Source organism: Rosa rugosa, chromosome 3 (genome assembly GCF_958449725.1).
Source record: "Rosa rugosa chromosome 3, drRosRugo1.1, whole genome shotgun sequence".
Classification (NCBI taxonomy): Eukaryota; Viridiplantae; Streptophyta; class Magnoliopsida; order Rosales; family Rosaceae; genus Rosa; species Rosa rugosa.
Window position 1 is genome coordinate 28921354 of NC_084822.1, and position 23490 is coordinate 28944843.

The 23490-nt window shown below is 36.9% G+C and overlaps 1 protein-coding gene and 2 long non-coding RNA genes across 4 annotated transcripts; all 3 read left to right on the forward strand.

Annotated features, from left to right (window-relative positions):
• Positions 1–10595: 10595 nt before the first annotated feature.
• LOC133738881 (uncharacterized) lies at positions 10596–14036 on the forward strand. 2 transcript variants are annotated; one of them, XR_009860353.1, is made up of 9 exons: positions 10596–10860; positions 11674–11738; positions 11834–11890; positions 12340–12463; positions 12586–12683; positions 13092–13263; positions 13397–13459; positions 13728–13785; positions 13886–14036. It is a non-coding gene; the product is annotated as an uncharacterized LOC133738881 (long non-coding RNA). The 2 variants fall into 2 exon arrangements; XR_009860354.1 differs by lacking the exon at positions 11834–11890 and having other exon boundaries at positions 10597–10860.
• A 4-nt stretch (positions 14037–14040) lies between these two features.
• On the forward strand, positions 14041–15061 carry LOC133738882 (uncharacterized). Its single transcript, XR_009860355.1, has 3 exons — positions 14041–14072; positions 14258–14303; positions 14861–15061. It is a non-coding gene; the product is annotated as an uncharacterized LOC133738882 (long non-coding RNA).
• Positions 15062–18161: 3100 nt separating this feature from the next.
• Positions 18162–20262, forward strand: LOC133736247 (uncharacterized). Its single transcript, XM_062163685.1, has 3 exons — positions 18162–18290; positions 19200–19315; positions 19421–20262. The coding sequence occupies exons 1-3, from the start codon at positions 18188–18190 to the stop codon at positions 19952–19954; spliced, it is 753 nt and encodes a 250-aa protein (XP_062019669.1). The 5' UTR covers positions 18162–18187; the 3' UTR covers positions 19955–20262.
• The last annotated feature ends 3228 nt before the right edge of the window (positions 20263–23490 follow it).

Below are 23490 nucleotides of genomic sequence, written 5' to 3' on the forward strand. Positions count from 1 at the left end.
AACAGTCAATTATATCCTTTGGTATTCCACGTGGAAAAAGATTATTCCGTTGGAGATGCTCCTTATAGTGAAGGATACATTTTTTTGGTCATTTTAAGGGATCCCTTGTGAGATCCCACTTTTCGATCACATTTCGGTATCTCGTCCGTTCAGTTTTTAGCTGCTAATATATAGATCACTTCTGAAAATTTTCAACCAAATTGATGATCGTTAAGATATCGAACTACATTAAATGAATAGACGAACTGAATCTGTCAAACCTCAACCATTCATATTTATAATTGTAAATCTCAATTATGAATGCCTTAACTTTTAGCGATTTGGCTAAAAATTTACAAAGGTAATCTGCTCATATAGACCTAAAACTGAGTGGTTGAGAATTGAGATGTTGATATTTGATCAAAAAGTGAGTCTAATAAGTGATCTCTTAAATTGACTAAAAAAAAAAAAAATTCTCCTCACTAAAAAGGCCATGTGTATATATATATATATATAGACACACACCAACAAGGTTGTAGTTTCCTTTCAAAAAAGAAAAAGAAAAAAAACAAAGCTAGTTGTAGCATAGTTGGCAATTAAGATACCAGCTGGCTAGCAGTGTGTTATAAACTAATTTCAGTTTTTTTTTTTGACAAAATAAAAAGATTATATATATAACACATAATATAATTGGTCATCCATTACACTTTGTTATAAACAACTTCAGTAACAGGACGAAGTGGTGTTAGCTCAGTGGTTAGAGCACTCGCTACCTATGTACGAAGTCATGGGTTCGAGTCACCATGGGGGCAGGAGTGAAACCCTTTGATCCTCTTTAAAAAAAAAAAAAAAAAACTTCAGTAACAGTATGTAATGTTAGTGGTTATTAGTATTAACCAAAAATAGAATTATGAATTGTGAGCTCTGAAAAAAAAAAATTCATTTTAGTTGTAACCAATTCCCGAAGAGTTAACAACGTTGAACGACGTTGAACCATCTCAAACCGCAAACAACAAATTCATACTACCTTATTATATACTCCACTTGTTTTGTTTAACATAACTAGCTAGTTCTAGCTACGACTCTTTAATTCAATATTTCAGTTATTAAATTTTTGTTCTTTACATACAAGGTCTTGAATTTAAGTTCAACAAATGACCAAGACGAGTATGAAACTTGAATTCTGATCTTGGATGCTGGGTTTATTCTTCGTGCAGAAATGGTGTCTTCAAAAAACAATAGTAACAGTACAGCAGGACCTCCAAGCAAGGCCAAGATTGTGCTTTCAATGTTTGCGTTTTTATGGTTTACAGGTTTCTCGATATTGGGTTTCGTGTATATGTCCCAAAAGTACAGTCCAAGACAAAGCGAAATCATCGTTCGTTTGCATTCTCTAACAGTAGAACATTTGTTTCGTGTTCGAGGAGCTCCTCCATCTTTGGCAAAATGGGAAGCGAATATAACCATCCAAAACCACAACAACATCAACGACACCAGCAGAGACAGAGACATGAAAATCATCATACGAAACCTCCAAAGCGTCCTTTTTTACAAAGACCATGGCATCTCGTGCACCTCGAATGAGAAACCGATGTTAGAGATCAAAAGCGAGAAACAAGGGATGGTGACTCTAAAATTCGAAACAAAGCATTGCGGACAAAAAAATCATGATCTTAATGAGGATTTTGACAATGAACTGGACAGAAAGATGAGGGAGGAAAGAAGAAGAGGGCACTTGCGTATGAGTTTGAAGATGAACATGGTGGTGTCATCGGACTTTCTTCAATTGCCCAACTCTACAGGGAGATATTGGATAACCGACGTTCGGTGTTCACATAGTTTTGACGTTGTGTATGTGCATAGTTTAGGGAAGGGAAGAATGGTTGGTCATGATTTGGACCTATGGTATGATGAGAATAAGTGCAAGTTAGACATATAGATAATTAGTTGTCAATAATTTAGATTTACTTATTATTCTTTTATGTAAATATAGTGTACTGGATTAGCATTGAACAAAGTACTGATTCTTCTATTTTAGTTCTTAAATGAAAAGTTTTTTTTTTTTTTGAAGAGAAAATGAATTAATTACAACAAGAAACCCCTTGGACAACCAAGGTTAACAGAATCTAGAAGTAGGGCGGACGAGGAATGGAACCAATCCAAATCTTGGGATTAGGAAGATTATGACCCATCGAAGTGATGGCATCTGATTCTTCTATTCTAGTTCTTAAATGAAAAGTTTTTTTTTAGTTGAAAATGTAATCCATTATGCAATTAAGCAAGCAGAGGTAATGAGTTTCCCAAAGGGCTGTCAGAAAAAATCGTGACATAAAGCACACTATACTAGCACACCTCTAACACAAGCATACAACTCAGCTAGTACACCACTTTTTTTTGGTTAAGCGCAAAAATAAGAAACTAAGTAACCCTAAGAACAAATAAAATTAACCAAAAATGTACTAGTATAGTTAGTTGTGTATAGTCGTTGCGTAGGGGTCATCATTTGGCCCTTCAACCCCAAACCCACCCCAAGCCAACTTGGCCCGTAGGGCAAAAGCTCGGTTCGACCCTTGCATTAAGGTGGGCCAGCCCAAACCCTTTCTCAAATATGATAGGGTATAGGCCATACAAATGAAGCCCGGCCTGGCCTTTTAAGCCGGCCCAATCAAGCTCTAATAATTTTCTATTTTTTAAATATGTTTCTTGTTTTTTCTATAACATACAATTTTTTTTTAGTAAAAGAGGTCATCACATTATGTAATTCAGCAAGCAGTACAAAAACGATCCACCCCTATGGGGTCGACAGAAAGAACCATTCTGTAGAAACTACTATAAAGCCACCCCTAACTAAAAGAGCAAACAAAATAGTAATCTCCTAGCACACCCACCTTTTAGGATTAAGCCCAAAACAAAGAAAAGCAGAGCCTCGAAGAAGATTAAAAAACTCCAATGGGGACAACGAGGTCTCTCTTTTCTTTGCAATCTCTCTCGCTCAATGCAAGAAAAAAATAGATCCATCATTCAGAAAAGAATGAAGGCCCAAAACTAAATTAAAATTTAAAGACAAAGCAACTGCCTACGCCAAAACAAAGCCCTAGCAGCCCAATACCAGGCCCAACCAAAACACCTAGGGTAAACCCTAGATGAGAATGCAGTCAAGCCGCCGCCGCCATACACCACTCGCCGGAGTACGTCGCTTGCGCTACCACCACCATTGATAGCATCCTCCTGGAGGTCGTCGCCCATACCAGCAAGCAGCCCGGACAGGAATGGACCCAATTCTAGCAGAGGATAACGTGTCCCACCAGCATACTCAAAACCCAATTCCAGCCCGACATCCACCTCTACGGGCAAAGAAAAATCAAGAACACCACCAGTCCCTTTGTCCTCCATAAGAATCAACCGATCCCAGCCATGCTAGAGAGCGCCACCATTAAACGAAAAACCCAGTATCTCCAACGGCCTCAGACACCAAGCGCCGCCATTCGTGTCACCCACGATCATACCTCTGTAGAGCCGGTCAAACACCAGATCACCTTTACCTCCCCCATCAGAAGCTTGAGAGAAAAAATTAGGTAGGATTCGACGGAGAGGCCGGTCTTCACCACCGCAGTTTGGACCACAAATGGAGGTAAAGCCATCCTTCCAGATCGTAAGTACACAACCTCTACCAGCGAAGAAAGGAGGAGGAGGGGAAAACTCTCTTTCGAGAGGCAGAAACATTTTTTAGATATGCATTGGTCTATAACATACAATTTATTTCTCTTTATTTTTTTTAAAGGACTTACTCTTTCTTTGTAATTGATTTTGTAAGTTTTATTTTCTTTAGTTGACATTTCCTTTGTTAAACAACAATTAAATTGGGAGATTTGCAGAGATAGTTAATTAAATATAACCACCTTAACTAATACTTATAACTGTTATTAAGTTAATTCCAATATATGTAGGGCGGTGCTATTCACACACCCCCTCTATTTTTCTATTACTTTAATTTTATTTTTTTTTACAAATTACCCTAACTACTCTCCCTTTCAATTATGTTTCTTTTTCTTATTTCTTTTTTCTATTTGGCAAGTCAATCATGAATCAACCATCATTATACAATAAATCAATTTTTTTTGCTACTAAGATATTATGTTACGAAGATCTTCCAAGTAACATTAATTTTCAGCAGTAAATATGGTTTTGCTCTCCACACTCTGATTGGTAGGTAAAAAGGTGTCGGACCTAATTCAACATTGTGAAGAGAATGCCAATACAATAACTAGTTGGTTATTTAAAGTAGTAGTTATAGTTACTGAACTGAAACGTATAGATGTTAAAAAGTTGGTACGTATATAAAAAATGAAATGCATAAACCATAGTTGGGGACGCAAAACCAGAGAGTAAAAAGTTCCACATGAACTTACAGTAGCAAAGAGCAAGCTATCCTTATCTCAACACATTTAATTCCTTTCAACTAGAAGCAATGATAAAATTGTCAGCACAAATACTTCAATAATGTATATTGGAGCATGAATTACCCAAATAATTTGGTAGAAAATAACAAAAACCAATGTACCAGTCCACAACATTACTTCATAAAAATAAAAGCTAATAAACAAGAGTAACTAGAAGCATCAAAACCAATCAACCCTCAATTAAAAACACAAATCCTTGTTGAAACTCACCCCCACCCCCACAAACAACCACTCATCTCTGAAACCTCCCTCGAGTCATATTTGTATAATTTTCCTATGGAAAAATCTTTCATATTCTAGCATAATATAGTAGAACAAATCATGTCTATAATCATAAGGCTATCATTATTAATTTATCAGGCTGTTGTAAAGTTCTATAGTTGCTCAATGGATTCAAATACACCAAATAATTTCAGTTAGAATTTTACCAGGAATGGTGGATTCAAAGGGACTCGAATGATCATTGAACTCATATTTTTCTTACATGTCTCAATTGCAAATCAAGTGGAAAATTTTCTCCAAAGATGGGTCTAAAGTTGCTTGTTCTACTTTGATTGAACTTCAAAGGATCACATTAGAGAGATAGAATGGCTATGCTAGAGAAGTTTTTGATGAAAAAAAAAAAGGGAATAGAAAAGAGTTTGAAGTCCTCTGTGCCTGCAGGAAAATAAAAATTTAGGATTTAGGGATGATTGAATTTCCAAATTTTTTTGAATGAAATTCAACATTTATATTCCTCACAAGTCAGAATAGGCCGTTACATACCCTTCCGCTGTCATTTAAGACCATAGACAGACAAGAAGCTAGTGGTAGTACCCACAGGTGGTACATACATATAGTCCTACTCATTATACATTCAAATACGTAGAAATAGCGGATATCCTCCTTCGGTACTACTCCAGAGACGCTAGAGAGACATAGAGCATATGAATGCCTAGTTTCCTAATACAAGGAATTATTGTAATTAGACTAACTAAAAATGTAAAGATGGGCCTAGGGCAAAAACCCCTAGCCCAAAATTCTGCAATCCAAGTAGCCCAAGAAGAAGGCCCACTCAAGGCCCAGCAGGCACTTCATGGCTCGAGATCCAGCCACCACCTCCAGACCACCAAACCATCAGTGCAGCCCCGCCCCCTTGCCTGCTCCGTCCTGTTCTCGCCGCCTCGAGTCCGCCACAGTTCACCATGCCAGAAAACCCGACGAAACCCGCCGCCACAAGAAATACGATGAAACCACCGCTGCAACAAGCCGCATCACCAGCGCAGCACTGCCCCAGTGCCTGCTCCATCATATCCCCACCGCCCCGAGACCGCCACAGTTGGCCACGCCTGAGAAACCCGGCGAAACACATCGCCACAAGAAACACGACGAAACCAGCACCGCCACAAGCTGCATCCCCGAATCCGTCTCGATTTCACCATCCCCGATCGACGCTGCCAACGAATTCGAATCGTGCCGTCAATCCAAGCCCCTAGCAACACGAGATCTGCCACCTCCCAGAGATCTCCTGCCTGAAAACTCAAAACCAACCATCACCTGCCAGAAACTTGAGCAACCCAATCAAAGGACAACCGGAATAGCTCATTTAGTCCCCGTCCGGCAGCAGGACCACGTGACATCGGCGAGGCCAAGGCCACTACCGGACGAGAAGTTTGCACCCTGGTCGTCGCCAAGGTAGGGTTTCTCTCAAAGGGAGAGACTTTAATATATTTAATTTCCAAATAGAAAAAGTAAAATAATAATAATAATAATTGCAAGAGAGGGTAGTTAGGGTAATTTGTAAAAAAAAAAAATTTGATTTAAAGTAATAGAAAAATAGAGGGGGTGTGTGAATAGAGAAAAATGGTGTGTGAATAGCACCATATCCTATATGTATAATGATTCGGATTTATTATTTGAAATCCAAGTCTTCGTGCTTTCTCTGTTGGACTTGGAGGTGTTGAAGAGGCCATCGACCTCGCGGCGGAAGCTGATAAGGCAGCGGGTCTTCTCCTAGATCCAATGCTTGGCCCGCTTCTTCGGGGCGCGGACCTCGCCGCAGCTGCTGGTGTTGCCACCAATTAAGGCAGACTTGGGAGTTGAATAGGGTTGAATGATTTTGCAGAAACAAGTTGGACTTGGTTTTGTGTTTTAGAAGTGAATCGAACAAGGGAGAAGCTTTGCTAAAAAAAATTATTTCTCATTCTTTTTTGTTCTTGGAGTTCCCAGATCTTTCATTTCTCTTTCAAAATGGGTTTGTCGAGTTTAAGAAGATGAACAAGAATGGGTTCAAGAACATGAACAATTGAGATTTCTTTTGTTTTTTTTTTTTGCCTTTTTGCTGGGTTTGAGAAGATGAACATGAAGAAATGTTAGGTTCATACTTATCGGATTGGGATTTTTTTTTTTTTTGAGAATATATTGGATTGATCTTGGTTAATAGAAAACGCAAAAAAAAATTAATCATCTTTTATTTTCAATATAATAAATTATTATGTTTTTATTTTCAATTTTAAATTTATTCATTTAGGATTTGATGGAGTGGAAAAGTCTTTTTTGCCCTCATTTTCGGCCTCTCATGTGTCAGACGTGACTTGAACTGACGGAGCCGTGACGGAAAGTTGATGTAGGTACTACGTTGACAAGAAAATATAAGTCTAGGTATCACATTGATACGTTGAAAGTTCAGATATCATTTTGACAGTCCTCAGAGTCTCCAGACACTGTTCGTGCATTTTTCCCTTTAGGATTTGATGGAGTGAAAAAGTCTTTTTTGCCCTCATTTTCGGCCTCACATGCGTCACACGTGACTCGAACTGACGGAGCCGTAACAGAAAGTTGATGTAGGTACTACGTTGACAAGAAAATATAAGTCCAGGTATCACATTGATACGTTTGAAAGTTCAGGTATCATTTTGACAGTCCTCAGAGTCTCCAGACACTGTTCGTGCATTTTGCCCTTATTTGAATGATGTCAACAACAACAAAGTGACATGGCATTACATTTTCAAATCTAAAATTAAACTTTTCTTCATTAAAAGAAAAAAAACAAAATTACTAAAAACTAAAAAGAAATAAAAGAGGAAGAAGAATAACATAATAAAGAGTACTATACATGATCAAAGAAAAAAAAAATAGCACAAGAACACGCGCCAAAAGCCAAAAGGAACATCGTCTTCTCTAACTTCAAGCTCTCATCGTCCTTTCCAACTCCAAGCTCTCATCTCAATCCTCCCAATTACTTTGCTAATTGGAACTAAACAATACTTATAACAAGACCACATGTACGTATTTTTACCTGATAAATTTGACGGGAGCAAAAAGCACCAGAACCAGCACCAGAAATTGAAAGGGACCAAGCATTTCTCAGAAAACCTAAAATATGACGGTGATCGGGTCTATATTGGTCACGTTCAACCTGGTCCATTGCCAATCAAACAATGAGGGTGCAAATACCTTCTTCGGACTGTTAAAATTCCATCAACAACAATATATATACAAGGAAAACATGCTTTAGATACTTTAATTATCTATGAAACAAAGCCAGTAACTGGAAGATCATACAGTAAAATCCCATTCAACAATCCCATTAACTTAACTACCAACAATTGATAAATGCAACCAGTGATTATCAAGTATACAATACACTCCCAAGTAGCAGGCGTGGACTGTAGTCCGTACATGGGACTTGATGTTATCAAAGCTATTGTGTCCGCATCCTGCTGCTTTCTGCTGCCCTCACTTGGGAGAAATACGGATGCCGGCCCTGCAGAGAAGTCTAGCATGTTATCAAAGCTATTGTTGATTTTGATTTTCCAAATAGTAATTTTTTTTTTCTTTTAATGAAGAAAATTTTAATTTTAAATTTGAAAATGTAATGCCATGTCATTTGCCACGTCACTTTGTTGTTGTTGACATCATTCAAATAATAAATCCGAACCATTAAACATTTTAAAATCTAATGGCTCACAAGGTGTGTCAAAATTTGTGTAAAAAAATATGTCCCTTGATCCGGACCCATTAACAAAAAAAAAAAAGAGTCTTGGATTACCTTTATAACCATTGAGCCACATTTTGAGAAAATAAAAATAAAAATATGTACTTCTTTTTGTTAAACAAAATAAGGCCCTTTTAAGCCCATTTCGGCCCTATTCAGAAGGCCAGCACTTTTGACCCTAGCGGCCTGGCCTTAATGGGCAGGTAAAGTTTAGCATATTTAAGCCCCGCCCAGGCTCGGCCAACCCTAAGTCTTAAAATTTAGGGTAGGGGCGGGCCTACCCCGACCCATGATGACCCCTATCATTGTGTATATTTAGTTGTTATGTAATTCAACAATTCATGATGAGGCTAGGAGTAACCCCAAGAACAAATAAAATTAACCAAGAATGTTAACATACCTCACATAAACTTGCTAGCAACAATTCATGAGGTCTAATCGTTGCATACAGTTAGTTGTTATGTAATTAAAAAAAAAAAATTCATGAGAACAGTTTGCAAGAGTTAAGGACATTGCAATTAGTTGGTGAGTTGTGAATAGATTATGAAAAAACCTCTCTCTTCTGGGTATGGAAGGTTTCTAGATAGAGAGGTCCTCCTTCTCTCTAGAAATTTTCTGAAATCAAAACACAATTTTGAGAGTCTTAACACTTCAGCCGTCTCCACCACCACCACCACCACTTTAATTTACCTCCACCTCCACCATATCCACCCAGCCTTTATCTAGACTAGATATGTCCCTTCCCTCTTTCAATTTCTTCATCTTTCTTTTCCCTCAACCTCTTCCAATTTTCCCATCTACCCACCACTCTTTGCTGCCATCTTGAGCTTTCCCATGCCTGGATGAGCTTAAATTCATACCATCCTCATCGCCTCTCCATCTCTACACTTCTTCACCATAACTCAAATCCAATCTCATCTCTACATATCATCCATCACATAGCACATAATTTTCTCCTCTTCTGCTTTTGTTCTTATTTGATAGGCTTGACCTCTTTAGCTTCCAGGTCTGCTCCGTTCTCCGCCACATATAAACAAACTTTCACCCGTTGGCGAATTTTTGTTAACTTAAAAGAAGGTGTCCAGATTACATTGGTAATCACTTCCTCTACAGTTACTTGATTTCTTGTGGGCGTTCTTGTGTGTGCCCGACGTGTGTCTCAACCGGTAGAGAAAGTGATATGTTTTGGTGCTTCGACGGCTGATTGACGTCAAACGGCGGCTTAAAGTAGCGGCAGAAATTCTTTGCGGCTGGTGAAGAAGATATGGAGGCTGCTAGGATGTTTAGGGTTTCTACCTTTTATTTATGGGTTTCTGTCTTGTAGTTTAGCTAAGCTCATTATGAGTTTTATTTTGTTTATGTTGGGCCTTTGTGCTCTTGTTGCGGGGCCTATGTGCCTCTTATTTCTAGGGCTTATGTGCCTCTTTTTGCTGGAGTTTTGTACCTCTTGTTTTGTGGTGGACTTTTTGGATCGTCTAATACAATTTACGTTAGAGACGAGAAATTTTATTCACACATCTCTAAATACTAAATACACATTCTTTTTTTCATACACCCAACATCATATTTTATGGGTAAGTTAAATTACCAAAAGAGATATTTATATTAACAATAAAGAAACATAGTTGAAATTAAGAAACAACTGCGGTTTTTTTTTTCCAGGTCTACCGCAGATGAATATCATGAAATGATTCTTAATTAATTTAGTATGCATGGGATCGAGCCTTCCTATAAATCTAGTTTCAAAAATGTATTAACTGTCCAAATGATATGGACAAACACTATGCCAAAAAAGCTATCAGACAACAGAGTTCAGACGACAGAATAGTCATTTTCTGTCGTCTGAGTGTTTCAGACTAAACTCAGACGACACATAAATTAAATGTGTTGTCTGAATACAATGAGAAACCATGCTTGTTTCATTTTGAAGATATGGTCAGACTCAGACGACACTTAAATGTCGTCTGAAAACATGAAAATTTTCTTAGCAGAAAGTTTAGATTTCCCTCCAACAAGATTAAGTCTTTTCCCTCCCAAATTCCCAAACCCTATCGGTGACTAGTGAATGTAAAACTATTCAGACAACAGAGCTAAGAAATTCTGTTGTTTGAATAAGGTGAGTTTGACTTTTTTATTTGAAGTCTCTTTTGACATAACACAAAACCTAGCTTCGTGTTTTTCATTCCCACAAACATTACCTATGTCTAAAACTCTCTTACCAACCAGAAACTCGGTACCTCACAGCATCTGGAGGAAAACTTAGCCATCTATACCTCTCAAAAATCGGCCATCTCTCAAATCTAATCTCTCCTTACCCAAAACTAATCTCTCCTTCAACCCCGACATCCTTACTGTTTGCATTCAAGTCCGGCTTAATGGAGTTCTCCACCAGCGACTCAAGAGATTAGAAGAAGCTGGACTATTCTATTTTCGATTGGGTTATTGGTAAGAATTTTGCTTCATTTAGTTTAGGGGTTTCGATTGGGTTCAGTGTTCCATTTTAGGGTTTTTCTGGAAATTGATTTGGGGTTTTTCATTGCAAATTCGATGTAGTTGTTAGGTCTTTGTTCGATTGAGTTTCGATTTTGCTTCATCTAGTTTACGGTCAACATTCAAAACGACGAATAAAGAGACTTCGTCTCTCATTCTTTAAACAGAAAGTCTGATACCCAGTCCTCTCTCAATCCCCTTGATTCAAAACTAAAAATCCGACCTCTCACAATCCTTTCTGAAACCCAGTCCTCTCTCACCCAGATTTCTCTCCTAATCTCCTTGACGAATCGATGATCGACGGCGGTTGCATGACGGGCAGCGACACATCTCTTCTCTCGGTCTCTCCTTGAATGACGACCTTCATCTCTCTCTCCACATCACTAGATATCTCAGTCTTTAATTCAAAATTTTGATCAGTTTATTAGGTGGGTTTTGATTACTAGGATTGGTTTTGATTGATTGCTCTGAATCTAGAACTGATTAAACCCAGTTCTTGGCTTATTCTATTGTTCTGTTTATAAATATGATTATATGAATTATGAGAAGTGATGTTATTTTGTTAATCTGTTATTCTCAAAGGGAAGTGATGTTATTACAGAAGCCAGGCAGGGAGTGTTATTCTGTTTTGAACTTTTGATGGGCTTTGAATTGAATCAATCGATTACTCTTGTTGGTTTTCCAGTCCATATATCCACTTAGTCATTAATTCTTCTTCCTTGCTTCTACGTTGTGAGTCCTGAAATAGTTTTCACGTTGTAATTGCAGGAAACAAAGGAAATACAGTTTTGGAGAAGGAAAACCTAGAAGCGAGGGATTTAGCCGCAAGGGAGGTAAGGGTGATGTGCTTCATTATGTTTCCTATACTTGTACTTTAGAACTCCTTAATTTAGCAATGGAATTGAGGAAAACTTTGTCTATGATTTAGGTACAAAATTGACGTGTGTGAAGTTTGGGGGAGGAGAAGATTTTGACAAACATTAAGGTATCTCCCTCTTAGGGTTAATTAGTTTCTCTTGTTTGAAGATTAAGTTGCAAACCTTTTGTCCCATTAATGGTAATAGGTATTTGGTGGCCTGGATGAGTTTCAGGAAGGTTATTTTGATGTATCATGTTTGACTCTGTCATTAATATCCTACTCTCCCTACTTATGAGCAACAATAATATTTTTGACCTCTAGTAACAATGGTAGATGACAGTAAAACTACTCAGGAATATTAGTCTAGACAAGTTAGAAGGATAACTTGGTGTTTTGGCTTGGTTAATAGTATCTGGAATTCCATGAGATACTTGTATGATCAGTTGGTGCATATACTGTAAATGCAGGTTTTCATGTTTGTCAGTAGTCTGGTGCCATCTCTAGCGCTCTACTTTTGTGATTTGTGGAGTCTTCTTTTCTAGATATTAATAAACAGTTGTTCTTTTATTATGCAGGTCATATGATGTTTTGCAAGGTTATTCTCTTGTATTCAAATTGGTTCCATCAGTTGGCGTCATTATATTTGCCATATGGGGTCTCGCACCACTTATGCGTCTGAGCAGAAACCTAATCCTTAGTGTATGTTTATTCGCATGTCTGTTCATCATTGTTTATATAGTAATTGTAGTTAAATTTTGCCTTCATTCTGGATTGGGATGTACACCTGATAATATTAACTAGTTTTTCATAACCTCCTGCAGAAGAATGATAGCAGCTGGAAAAAAAGTAACACACACTATGTTACGAACTCCTATATTCAACCTTTGCTCCTATGGACGGGAGCAATGCTCATTTGCAGGTGTCCTTGTGTTGTAATTTTGTGGTTATCTCTAATTTTTATCTTTTCATGAGAAGTATTAAACAGATCCAAAACAGCTGCTTCCTCCACCAAAACAATTTTGAAATAATAAAAGTGAGAAAATCTAAAAGTTCTCTAACGAAGTTTGACTAGTTTCTTTGCCTTCAACTATGTAGTCAGCATGATTATAGAAGTGGAACAGTTGTTAATCCTTTCTCACCAACAAAGTTCTTTTTCTTCTACTATAACAATGTCAAAATTGTTTCATGGTATTACTGTTTGTACCTCAAAAAGAGAAAATGCAGGTGACTGAAGTTCCACCAAAACTGAACATTTGGAGACATTTTATAAATGTGGAGCCTATCACCTTTGGAAGTAATGTACTGATCACAGTGGTTTTTCTTGCAGGGCATTGGATCCAGTTGTTCTACCTACAGAAGCTAGTCAGAGAAGGTCCTCTGGATAATTGTCCTTTAATCATAATTATTCTTTGTTTCCAGAGAACGGGGGAAGAAGGAGGAGAAGAAGAAGAAGAGAGAGATCAGAAACTCTTGCTTGCTTGAGAGAAAACAAGTGGAAGGTATTATTTTAAATCTCAGATTTTCTGATTGAAGTTGTTTATGGGTCCTGTATTTAATGAGTCAAGGATTGGATGCTTCAAAATCGAATATATGCTGTTTTTGATATTGGGTTGTGATTGATTTTGCTTGCAGGTTTTGCTTGCTATTACTGTTCCTGATTCAAGTGATCTATCTGTCAGAAGATTTGTGTTTCAGGTTTATCTCTTATTTCTTCTTCATTCTACAACTGTAAAATTAAGATTGAGAAAGTAAAGTTTTTGTTGTGTTTGTTTTTGACTGTTCACTTTTGATCTGTGAATTTGGATATGGTTCATTCTATAACAAGTAATGCCTTTTATGACTGAATTTTATATTTCTGCATACATTCCTGTAATCTCTAGAATTTTTTGGTGACTACAAGTTCTTGAATATGTTACTTCACCGCGACTCCAATTCTCATTGTTTTGATGATGTTTTGTTGCAGACCAGCACTTGCTATGTTCAATGATGCTGAAAAGAAAGGCTTATTAACTCCTGGAGTGGTTAGTAAAAGCCTAAACCTCTGATGAGATAAATTTGTCTTCAAATTTTACACATTATACCTTCAGCCATCACTAACGACTATGTTAATTGTATTAACAGAAAACTCTGATAGATCCAACATCAGGAAACATGAGAATCAACATGGCTTTTATGGCCGCAATGAAAGGGTACAAGATGGTTTTGACCATGCCGTCTTACACGAGCTTGGAGAGAAGATTGTGTATGAGAGCCTTAGGAGCTGAGTTGATTCTCACTGGACATGGACATAATGGAAAGAGTTCTTGAGGTGAGTATCAAATATGTATATAGCATATGTGTGCCTTTTATATGGCTTTCTAAAGAGTCCATTTTTATTGATTTTGTTTACTTACATTTCGTATTTTGTAACTCCCAAATATAATACAAATATTTATTGTTTATACAAATTTCCATTCTTTTTACTAAAATATGCTTTAATTTATTTATGTGCAGCTACTTCATGTATATGATTTCGCTGACAAAGTCTTCAACACCAGTGGTAACTCTTGACTTGATACTTACCTTCTTCATCGAACATGCATACTCTGCGCAGTAAACTGATAGTCAATGCATGCATTTATTGGTTAAGTATTCACAAAGATTGTTACAACTATAAATATCATAGATCATTGAAATGTGTTATATTATTTGTTATAGTTGGTCTGAAATTCATGTTATCATTTCTGTTCGTTCATTGCAAATACATCACTAAACTCAAAACAGGCTTGAAGGTGGTTTGAGAATTAACTATGAAAATCGTAGTTTGGTATTCAAACTAACTCCAGTTTTCAGATTTGTTTTCATTTGATTCAAAATTTATCTTAATGTTTTTTTTCTGCAATGACTCATTTTATTTAGTATGGTTTAACCTCTTTTTTTCAACATTAAACCTCTGTCAGCAAAAAGACCACACTTTCTATAAGTATACACTTTAGTTTTGCTTTGCTTCTATTAAAAGTTAATGTAAATTTTTTTCTGTACAGCAATTAGATATGGCAATATCATTAAATGCTTTTTGAAACAAAAGTAATAAAGTTTACCAATTTTTTATGACAGTGCTTCCATTGAATCAAGGAGAGAATGGAGTCAAAATGGACTTTGACTGGATGATTGATCACTTTATTGCTTTACCGTAGATGGTAAATGGTGGCAAGTTTTCAGACATTTGCTGTCAATAAGAAATTAACCTCCATAAATAGGGCCAGAAGCATTTTCCTAATGTGGACAGGCATGCAATTATTAATTATTATTTTTTTAGGCATGCACTCTAGAACGGGAGGAAATATTGCTTGAAGCTCATGAACTGGAGGAAATTCCTTTTTTTTTTTTTTTTTGCTTGCTTGTGGTCTAGTTATATTCTGTTTGGCCTTGTGAAATGAAGCTTGAATAAGATGGAGTATTTGACATGATCTCCATCCGGTTCTTTCAGGTTGGAGAATACAATTTGTATACCAAAACGACGTTGGATTTTCTGAAATAGAAGTGAAGCTACATGAACCATGACTGCTGGGAGGTAGATCTTTGTCATTATGAGTTTCTTGGAAAATTTTGTTAAGGAGACTGATGCACCACCTAAATCTGTCTTCACCAAACATGATCAACAGTATGAGATATCAGTGTTTTTTGGGTTCCATTTGTTGATCATGCCAACTGCTATGGGTTATTGAACTGATGTTTACTAAGTTTAGCTCCATTATGGATGTATGTATAGCTGCAGTAACAGATTAATCAAATATTGGTATTTTTATGAATGGATTCCATATTTGATGAATGCATTGGGTAGTTTCCAGATTTACATAATTGTGGCGCAACGAGAATACAAATATGTCATCTGAATTAGAAAGCAACAACAAAATGAAATCTAAATATGTTGTTGGACATATCTAAGAACAACAGAAACAAGAAAAAATATGTTGTTACTTGTGCACTCAAACAACAGAAAAGTGGCATCTGAAATAAAAAGCAACGACAAAATGAAATCCAAATATGTTGTTGGACATGTCTAAGAACAACAGAAACAAGAAAAAATATGTTGTTACTTGTGCACTCAAACAACAGAAAATTGTCATCTGAAATAAAAAACAACGACAAAATGAAATCCAAATATGTTGTTGGACATGTCTAAGAACAACAGATACAAGAAAAAATATGTTGTTACTTGTGCACTAAAACAACAGATAAATTTTATTGTAGGCTACTAAAGACGATAGATAAATGTAATCTGAACTGAATGCTAATAACAGTTAACTGTTATTGGAATTTGAATAAAACAACACTAAACTGTTATTATAAGTCCATTCAGACAACATATAGGATTTCATATCTTCTACTTTGGTGCATTCAAACCACAGAAATGACCATTTTTCTGTCTTTGGAATAAGCATTAGATCATACAAATTATAAGGAACTGTTATTTGTTTCTAGATCACACGACATTTATCTGTCGTTTGAATTCACTAGTACAAACAGTTAGCTCATGTCTTGATTTCATCAGACAACAGAAGACCTAACAAATTTCTGTCGTCTGATAAATAAGACGACAGAGGAAATCTGTCGTCTGATGCCCCAAGAGACGGCACCGTACTAGACAACAGAAATTTTTTTAATCAGACGACAGATCTCCTCTGTCGTCTTATTGCTTTTCTGGCATAGTGAAACAAGAGCAAATGAAAACTGCTGAAAAATTCCTTAAGAACTCTTGTGATGTATTGTTTTGTTTTCGCTCCAATTTCATCATCAATAGTTCACAAAACTCAACAATTGGCATCTGAGTATTGTCTTGGTCAAGTCCTCAATGACAAGCAATTCCCCATTGGCATCGGAGTATGTTCAACCCAACAAGTGAAAAACAATTAAAACATTCTTTGGGTGTCATTGTATTAACTTTAGTGATGACCATGTGATTTACCGAAACTCTCACATTAAGCCATTAAGGAATTGATGTTGAGTCTTCTGGTGTAATATGCCCATCATTTTTTTTTTCAACTGCAGCAATGCAATAGGTAGTCTATCTTGTGTATATATATATATATAGTCTCTTACCAGAAAAAAAAAAAAAAGATATGTATTTAGTGAAAAGATATTGTGTATTGTGAATGAGGATAGTTTAGGAAGTTTGGGGTTATGTTTTTAGTAAGATATTAAAATAAAAAAGTTAATAGGTTGTGTATTAAGTAGGAGATGTATATATATCATTTAACAATGTGTGAATAAAATTTCTCTTTACGGATCGACTAGCCTAAAACTTCTTTAGATTAGAAAAAAAGTGCGTTATCTCTCAGTGAGAGAAACCCTAATACCCCAAAGTCCGGTTTTTTTCCGCTTCCATATCCGATCTCGTCCGGCGGCGCCTCGACCGCTGCTGGCCTCCGGCCTTGCGTCGTCTTGGGGTTTGCTGCCGGACGGGTATTCTTTCGATTTGGTCCGAGGAGCGTCGATGGGTGGTGCGCTTCGGATAGTTTCCGGACGGCACAGCCTTGGTTTCTGACTGCATCTCACCCGGCGGCGTGGGCGTGTTCATCATGACCAGCAGTATTTCAGAGGGCGTGTTTGGCCTATTTCTGGTGTGAGTTATGGCGGTGTGAGGCACGACGGTTTGGGCCGAAGCGTGTGGGAGTCGCGGAGGAGTAGATAGGCGCGGCACGAGTCGAGTAACGCTGCTGGGATTATGGCGTACGACATGTCGTCTGGAGCACTGGCTTGTGGCGTACGACATGTCGTCGAGGTTGATGGGCTGGGGCCAGACCAACTTGATGGGCTCTGAAGTTGGACTATTCCTTTGGCTGCTCTTGGGCCTGCTATTTTGGGCTAGGGTTGTTGCCCTAGGCCTTTACTATGTTTTAGCTTGTCTTTTACAATAATTTCCTTGTTTTAGGAACCTAAGCACAAATGTGCACTATGTACCTCTAGCGCCTCTGGAGTAGTACCAATGGAGGATTCACGCTACCTCTACGTATTTAAAGGTTTAATGAGTAGGTCTATTTCTATGTACCACTGTGGGTACTACCACTATCTTCTTGTCTGTCTATGCCCTTAAATGACAGCGGAAGGGTATGTAACGGCCTATTCTGGCTTGTGCTGATTATTAATGACAATTATTGATCGATTGATTCAAAAAAAAAAAAAAAAAATTCTCTTTACGTGATTTGACAAAAAGAAAAAAGAAAGTTATGAATGGATTATTTGGACTAATTAATATTGTAGAGAATCAAATGTACAAACCTCATTAACATCGTGAAATAAATGAAATTGGAAAATAAACTTGACATTTCTACATGTAAAAAAAAAAAAAAAAAGGTATACTCGTTGGAGAGCGGGAACCCGTTGGATTTGAATTTAGCCCCCATTTGGTTGCAGCAGGGACTTGACATATGAAGCGACAGGATGAAGACTTTATATACCCCCTCCTCACTCTCCTCTCACAGTCTGTCCAACTTCACTTCCTCAACTCTGCCGGCCCCTTCCTCTCTGGTCATAGGTCTCATGGGTATGTTAACCTCTGATTTTTCTTTTTCTGTTTCCTTGATTTCTTTGGTCCTCTGCTCATGTTTATGTTCTATATGATTTTTTTTCATCTGGGTATTTCAATCTGAGTGTTTCAGAGAGATTAGTGTATGGGGTGATTTGTTGTGCGAGATGAGAGACTTGGTGAGTCTTTGGCAACAGGGGTTTTCTTTTCTCCCGAGAGAAAAAGGAAGGATTGAAAAGGGAAAAGAAAGAGCTCAGCTGAGCTTTCAATTTCAAAGCCCTATGAAACACAAAACAAAACTTTGGAATTGAAATTATCAGGGTTTATTCTTTATTGGGGTACGTTTAAGAGAAATCGGTGGAGGGGTTTCTTTCTCTCAGAAAATAAATTAGGTCTCTTTCTCTTTAGTATTTGCAAATAGTCAGTATTGGGGCCTCCTATTAAGTGTTGAGGCTACATTGTGGATGAGATTGATTTTGATTGTTTTCCGGTTTTTTACAACTCAGAAGTGAAATCTCTGGTTCTCTTCTATTAAACTCGTCATTGCCGATACATAACATGATATGCCGCATTCCCTTTCCTGCTGAAAGATGAAGAGTGAACTAAAAGGTTAATTAGTAGAGGTCCAAAATAGGAGTAATTGTGATGATGCTCATTATATATGAAGCTTTGCTATGTCGCCTCCATTGTTTAATGTCTAAAATAAGAGATCCGAGGCTACTTGAATAAAATTGGTTACTCAGGTATCAGAGCAACATTTTATGGTAGAAGTGTACATTTAAAGGTATTCAGTGTATACATATATGCATGCCCTTTTCGACTTTGCTCTTACTTAACAGAAGGGCATTCCATGCTTGCAAATCTATGATAAAAGTTCTGCATATTTTTCATTCTTCTAGTGTTAAGTTTTTTATTTTGTTTAATTAGAGATGGATTTCTATGCAATGAAGAGGAAGCAACTTCAAAGACTCTGCAAAAAGCATAGCATCCCTGCAAACATAGGGAACACAGAAATGGCTAACAGGCTTACTTTGCTTCACAAGGTAACCAAAAATATATATGCCAGCATTTCCTCTGTTTTTTGTTACCTTTTAGTGGTCAATTCTGTTTTAGGGTGCTGATAAATTGAAAGTGAAATTGATTTTAAGGTTCAGATACAGAAGGTGAAGAAAGTAAGCTTCAATCCTGAGAATGAAATATTTTTCTTTGTGGCTACGCCCAAATATTCATACTCCAGTTTAAAGAAGAAACGGGTGCAAAAGAGGAAGTCCAGGGTGAAGCAAGCTTCAAAGAAGCAGGTTCAGCTTGCTGAAAATGGGAGAGAACTTGAACTCTCGGTGAGCATAATTGTTACCCCAGTTAGACATATAAGATCTCGTGCACAGAGAATGCAACAAGGTGATGCAGAAGCAATGTGTTTGCCTTTTTCTGCGCAGAAGAAAGTCAGAAGCATTGAGGAAAATGTAGGTGGTGATAAGCCGCCTCTGAAGGTTAAGTTGAGTGAGGGAGTTGGTGGTGATACAAAAGATTCTATTTCGAGTGGAGTATTAATTTATAAAAAACTGAGAAGCAGAATGGTGGTGTGTAAATATGGTGGAGATTCAATGGTTTCGAAGAAGAAAATTAATGCAGAGAGTGCTGTTGAAGCAATTGTGCCAAAAGGTGGAAGACTACTGTTTTGAGTGAGAAATTGGAAGAAATTGATCGTGGTGGTATGACTTGGACTCCGGTTCAAGGGGTTGCCTATTGCTAATCAGATGAGGCCAGCTTTCCAGTAGAGTTGTGTTTTGTATTGTCTAGTGTAGTTAAATCAGGTTAGATATGCATGGTTTCTGTGGCAGGTGATGTAGGATCATAGTTTTTGGATCTGTTTCTGAAACAAGAACTTAAGGTACTCAGGTCATTAGATATGAATTGTTAAGGGGGTGGTTTGGAGGTGATAGTTTTTTGTTAAAGCCTTTACCTTATTTCAGTTGTTGCTCAGAACTTAGTTGCCTTACCTTAAAGGTAAACTGATCACATGAAAGGTATTGATGAAATGTGATGATAATTTGGTTGAATGAAAATTTCAGTTGTTGCTCAGAACTTAGTTGCCTTTACCTTAAAGGTAAACTGATCACATGAAAGGTACGTATGAAATGTGATGATAATTTGGTTGAATGAAAATTTCAGTTATAGCTCACAACTTAGTTGTCTTGTTTGAATTATTCATCTGGATGTTATAATTTGTTTTGCTTGATATCTGTTGTGCTAAGATTGGAAAATACGAGTTTATTTGGTGGAACTGGAAGGTGACCCTAACTTCCATACATTAATGCATTTTTATACATTGGAACTTTATTATTGAATTGGAGATTGTCTGATGTTTCTTTCAAGATGTTATATTCTGACGAGAATTTTGTGTATTGGTTAGTTGCAAATATTGTACAGATTAGGATACATGTTGCTGTGTATAAGCAAGGGTATTATTATTTTACAGTGGGTTATCGATACAGTTTCAGACTTGTGGATCTTTGTCGTTCTTTTCTTTACTTTTTAGTTTGTGTCATTGTCTTATGCACAAAATTGAATTACAGACCCGTACTTTGCATTCAGGTAGTGCTGTTGATCTCGGTTGATGTCAAATATTTTCTAAATTCACTGTTTTCATCACCTACCATAAGACTTTACCTGCATCTGTCTAGATAAGTCTTGCTGATCTAATTGTGCAAGGCTGATTGTTTCATTAGTGACTTATGATCATAATCTCACTGAATATATAAAATATGATTGGTTAAACATATTTGCATCTAATTCTCCGATTTATGTATTTTTCTGTTGGTTTAAGAGCACTCCCGGATGAGCCCTTAATGCTGCTGAATTTAAAGGTTTTACTAGGTTTGCTGAATGAAATGTTATTAATATAGTTTTGTTTCTCATACTCATGATTAAGCTTCAAAATTTTTAACCAAAGATAGAGGGATTCTGTAATAACCTAGAATTTTAAGTAGACATTCATGTGATAAATTTTCTTTACTAGCTTGTGTGTGTGTGTGTGTGTGTATTTCAGCAGTTTATCACCTATTACATATAGACTTGTAGGAAAATAGTTTTACTTAATGGGTTTGAGAATTTTTTGATGAGACCTTATAAACCCAATCAATGAATCTCTTTCTAATGTTTGAGTACTAATCCTAGCTTGAAATAATTTAATTATCCAAAAGATGAGCTATCACATTTTAGCACGAAGTGGATATGAGATATTTTCGACAATGTCATCTGTTATAATGTAACAATTGCAAATTGATATTTATATGCCTTGGTAATTAAGCTCACGCATCTTTCTGCACAAGTATGCATGCATCTCTTGTTAGAGATAAGTTTAGCTGAATCCAAATCCAATATATATAAACAAGATTGAGTAGCTTTAATATTCAAGCTTATGTTCTTCATATATATATATATATATATATATATATATATATATATAGAGGGTCCTTGCACTAAGGGATTCCTTTTTTTGGTTTTTCTAAGGATAGGTCATTAGACCAACTTTTCGATCATATTTTGGCATCTCAACCGTTCAGATTTTAGGTCCTAATGTGTAGATCATTTCTGCAAATTTTCAGTCAAATCGGTGATCCATAAGGTATCGAACTAGATTAAATCAACAGACGAACCGAATCTGTCCAACATGAACCGTTTATACATATAATTGTAAATTGCTGTTTTGAATGCCTTAACGATAATCAATTTGGCTGAAAATTTGCAGAGGTGATCTACACATTTGGACCTAAAAACTGAACGGTTGAAATGCAAAAATATGATTAAAAAGTTGGTCTAATGCCCTATCCCTAAAAAAGACAAAAAAAAAATGGATCCCTCACTAGAAGGGCCCTGTATATATATATATATATATATATATATATATATATATATATTTATTTATTTATTTATACAGGGCCCTTCCACTAAGGGATCCCTTTTTAGACCAACTTTTCGATTACATTTCGCAATCTCAACCGTTCAGTTTTTAGGTCGTAATGTATAGATCACTTCTGCAAATTTTCAGTCAAATTAGTGATCGTTAAGGTATCGAACTAGTTTAAATCAATGGACGAACCGAATCTGTCCAACATAAATTGTTCATACATATAATTGTAAATCGTTGTTTTGAATGCCTTAACGATAATCAATTTGGCTGAAAGTTTGTAGAGGTGATCTACACATTAGGACCTAAAAACTGAACGGTTGAAATGCCAAAATATGATCGAAAAGTTGGTCTAATACCCTATTCCTAGAAAGCACCAAAAAAGGGATCCCTCACTAGAAGTGCCCTATTTTGGTCTTTTCTAGAGATAGGGTATTATACCAACTTTTCGATCATATTTTGGCATCTCAACCTTTCAGTTTTTAAGTCCTAATGTGTAGATCACTTTTGTAAATTTTCAGCCAAATTGATTATCGTTAAGGCATTCAAAATGGCGATGACAGAAACCGTTATGGCAACATTTGGACTCGTGGTGGGGATCCGAGGAGACGAGGTTGCTTTTGGAGGGAGGTGAAGACGAACGTCGATCGTCGGAACCAAGGTTTGGAGGCTATGATCGTGAACAGTGCAGCAGAGGACAAAACCAATGTGGGTTGGGTTCCTAAATCAGTTTTGTGGCCCAAGATACGTTGGAGGCCCAATTCTGTTTGGGTGCCCAAACCATCTTGGGTGTCCAAACAAAGTTGGGTGCCCCAATTTAATCCTAATTTAGGACTTCAAGTTTTGGGCTCAAGGTCTATGGGGTTTCAGATTTGGGATCTAGGAGGATCGGCTCGCCCAAAACTCCTAGCCCTAGCTTGGAAGGCTTGGAGAAAATCTAAATTTTTATTGAATGCCTATTTACTATGTCTTAGTTTTTTTCATAGTTATAGGCTTGCTTTTGGATAAAGTGAGCACTGGTTGTCTAATGAGTAGTGCTAGCATGCCACGTCCTAGACTTGTTAATAGAGATGGCAAGGGAAGGTATGTATCTGTGTCATTCGGGCTTGAGTTGAATGAGAATTGATTTGTTGATTAAAAAAAAAAAGAGTATGTTGTTCAAATAAATCCCTATTTGTGTGTCTGGCCCAAACTCTAGGTTACTTGACCTAGTGGTAATAAGGTTTAGAAGGATCTAGATATTCCTATTCAATGTATGATTACATTTCCTTGTATGGTTCGGATTTTATACCTTGTAATCCTCTATAT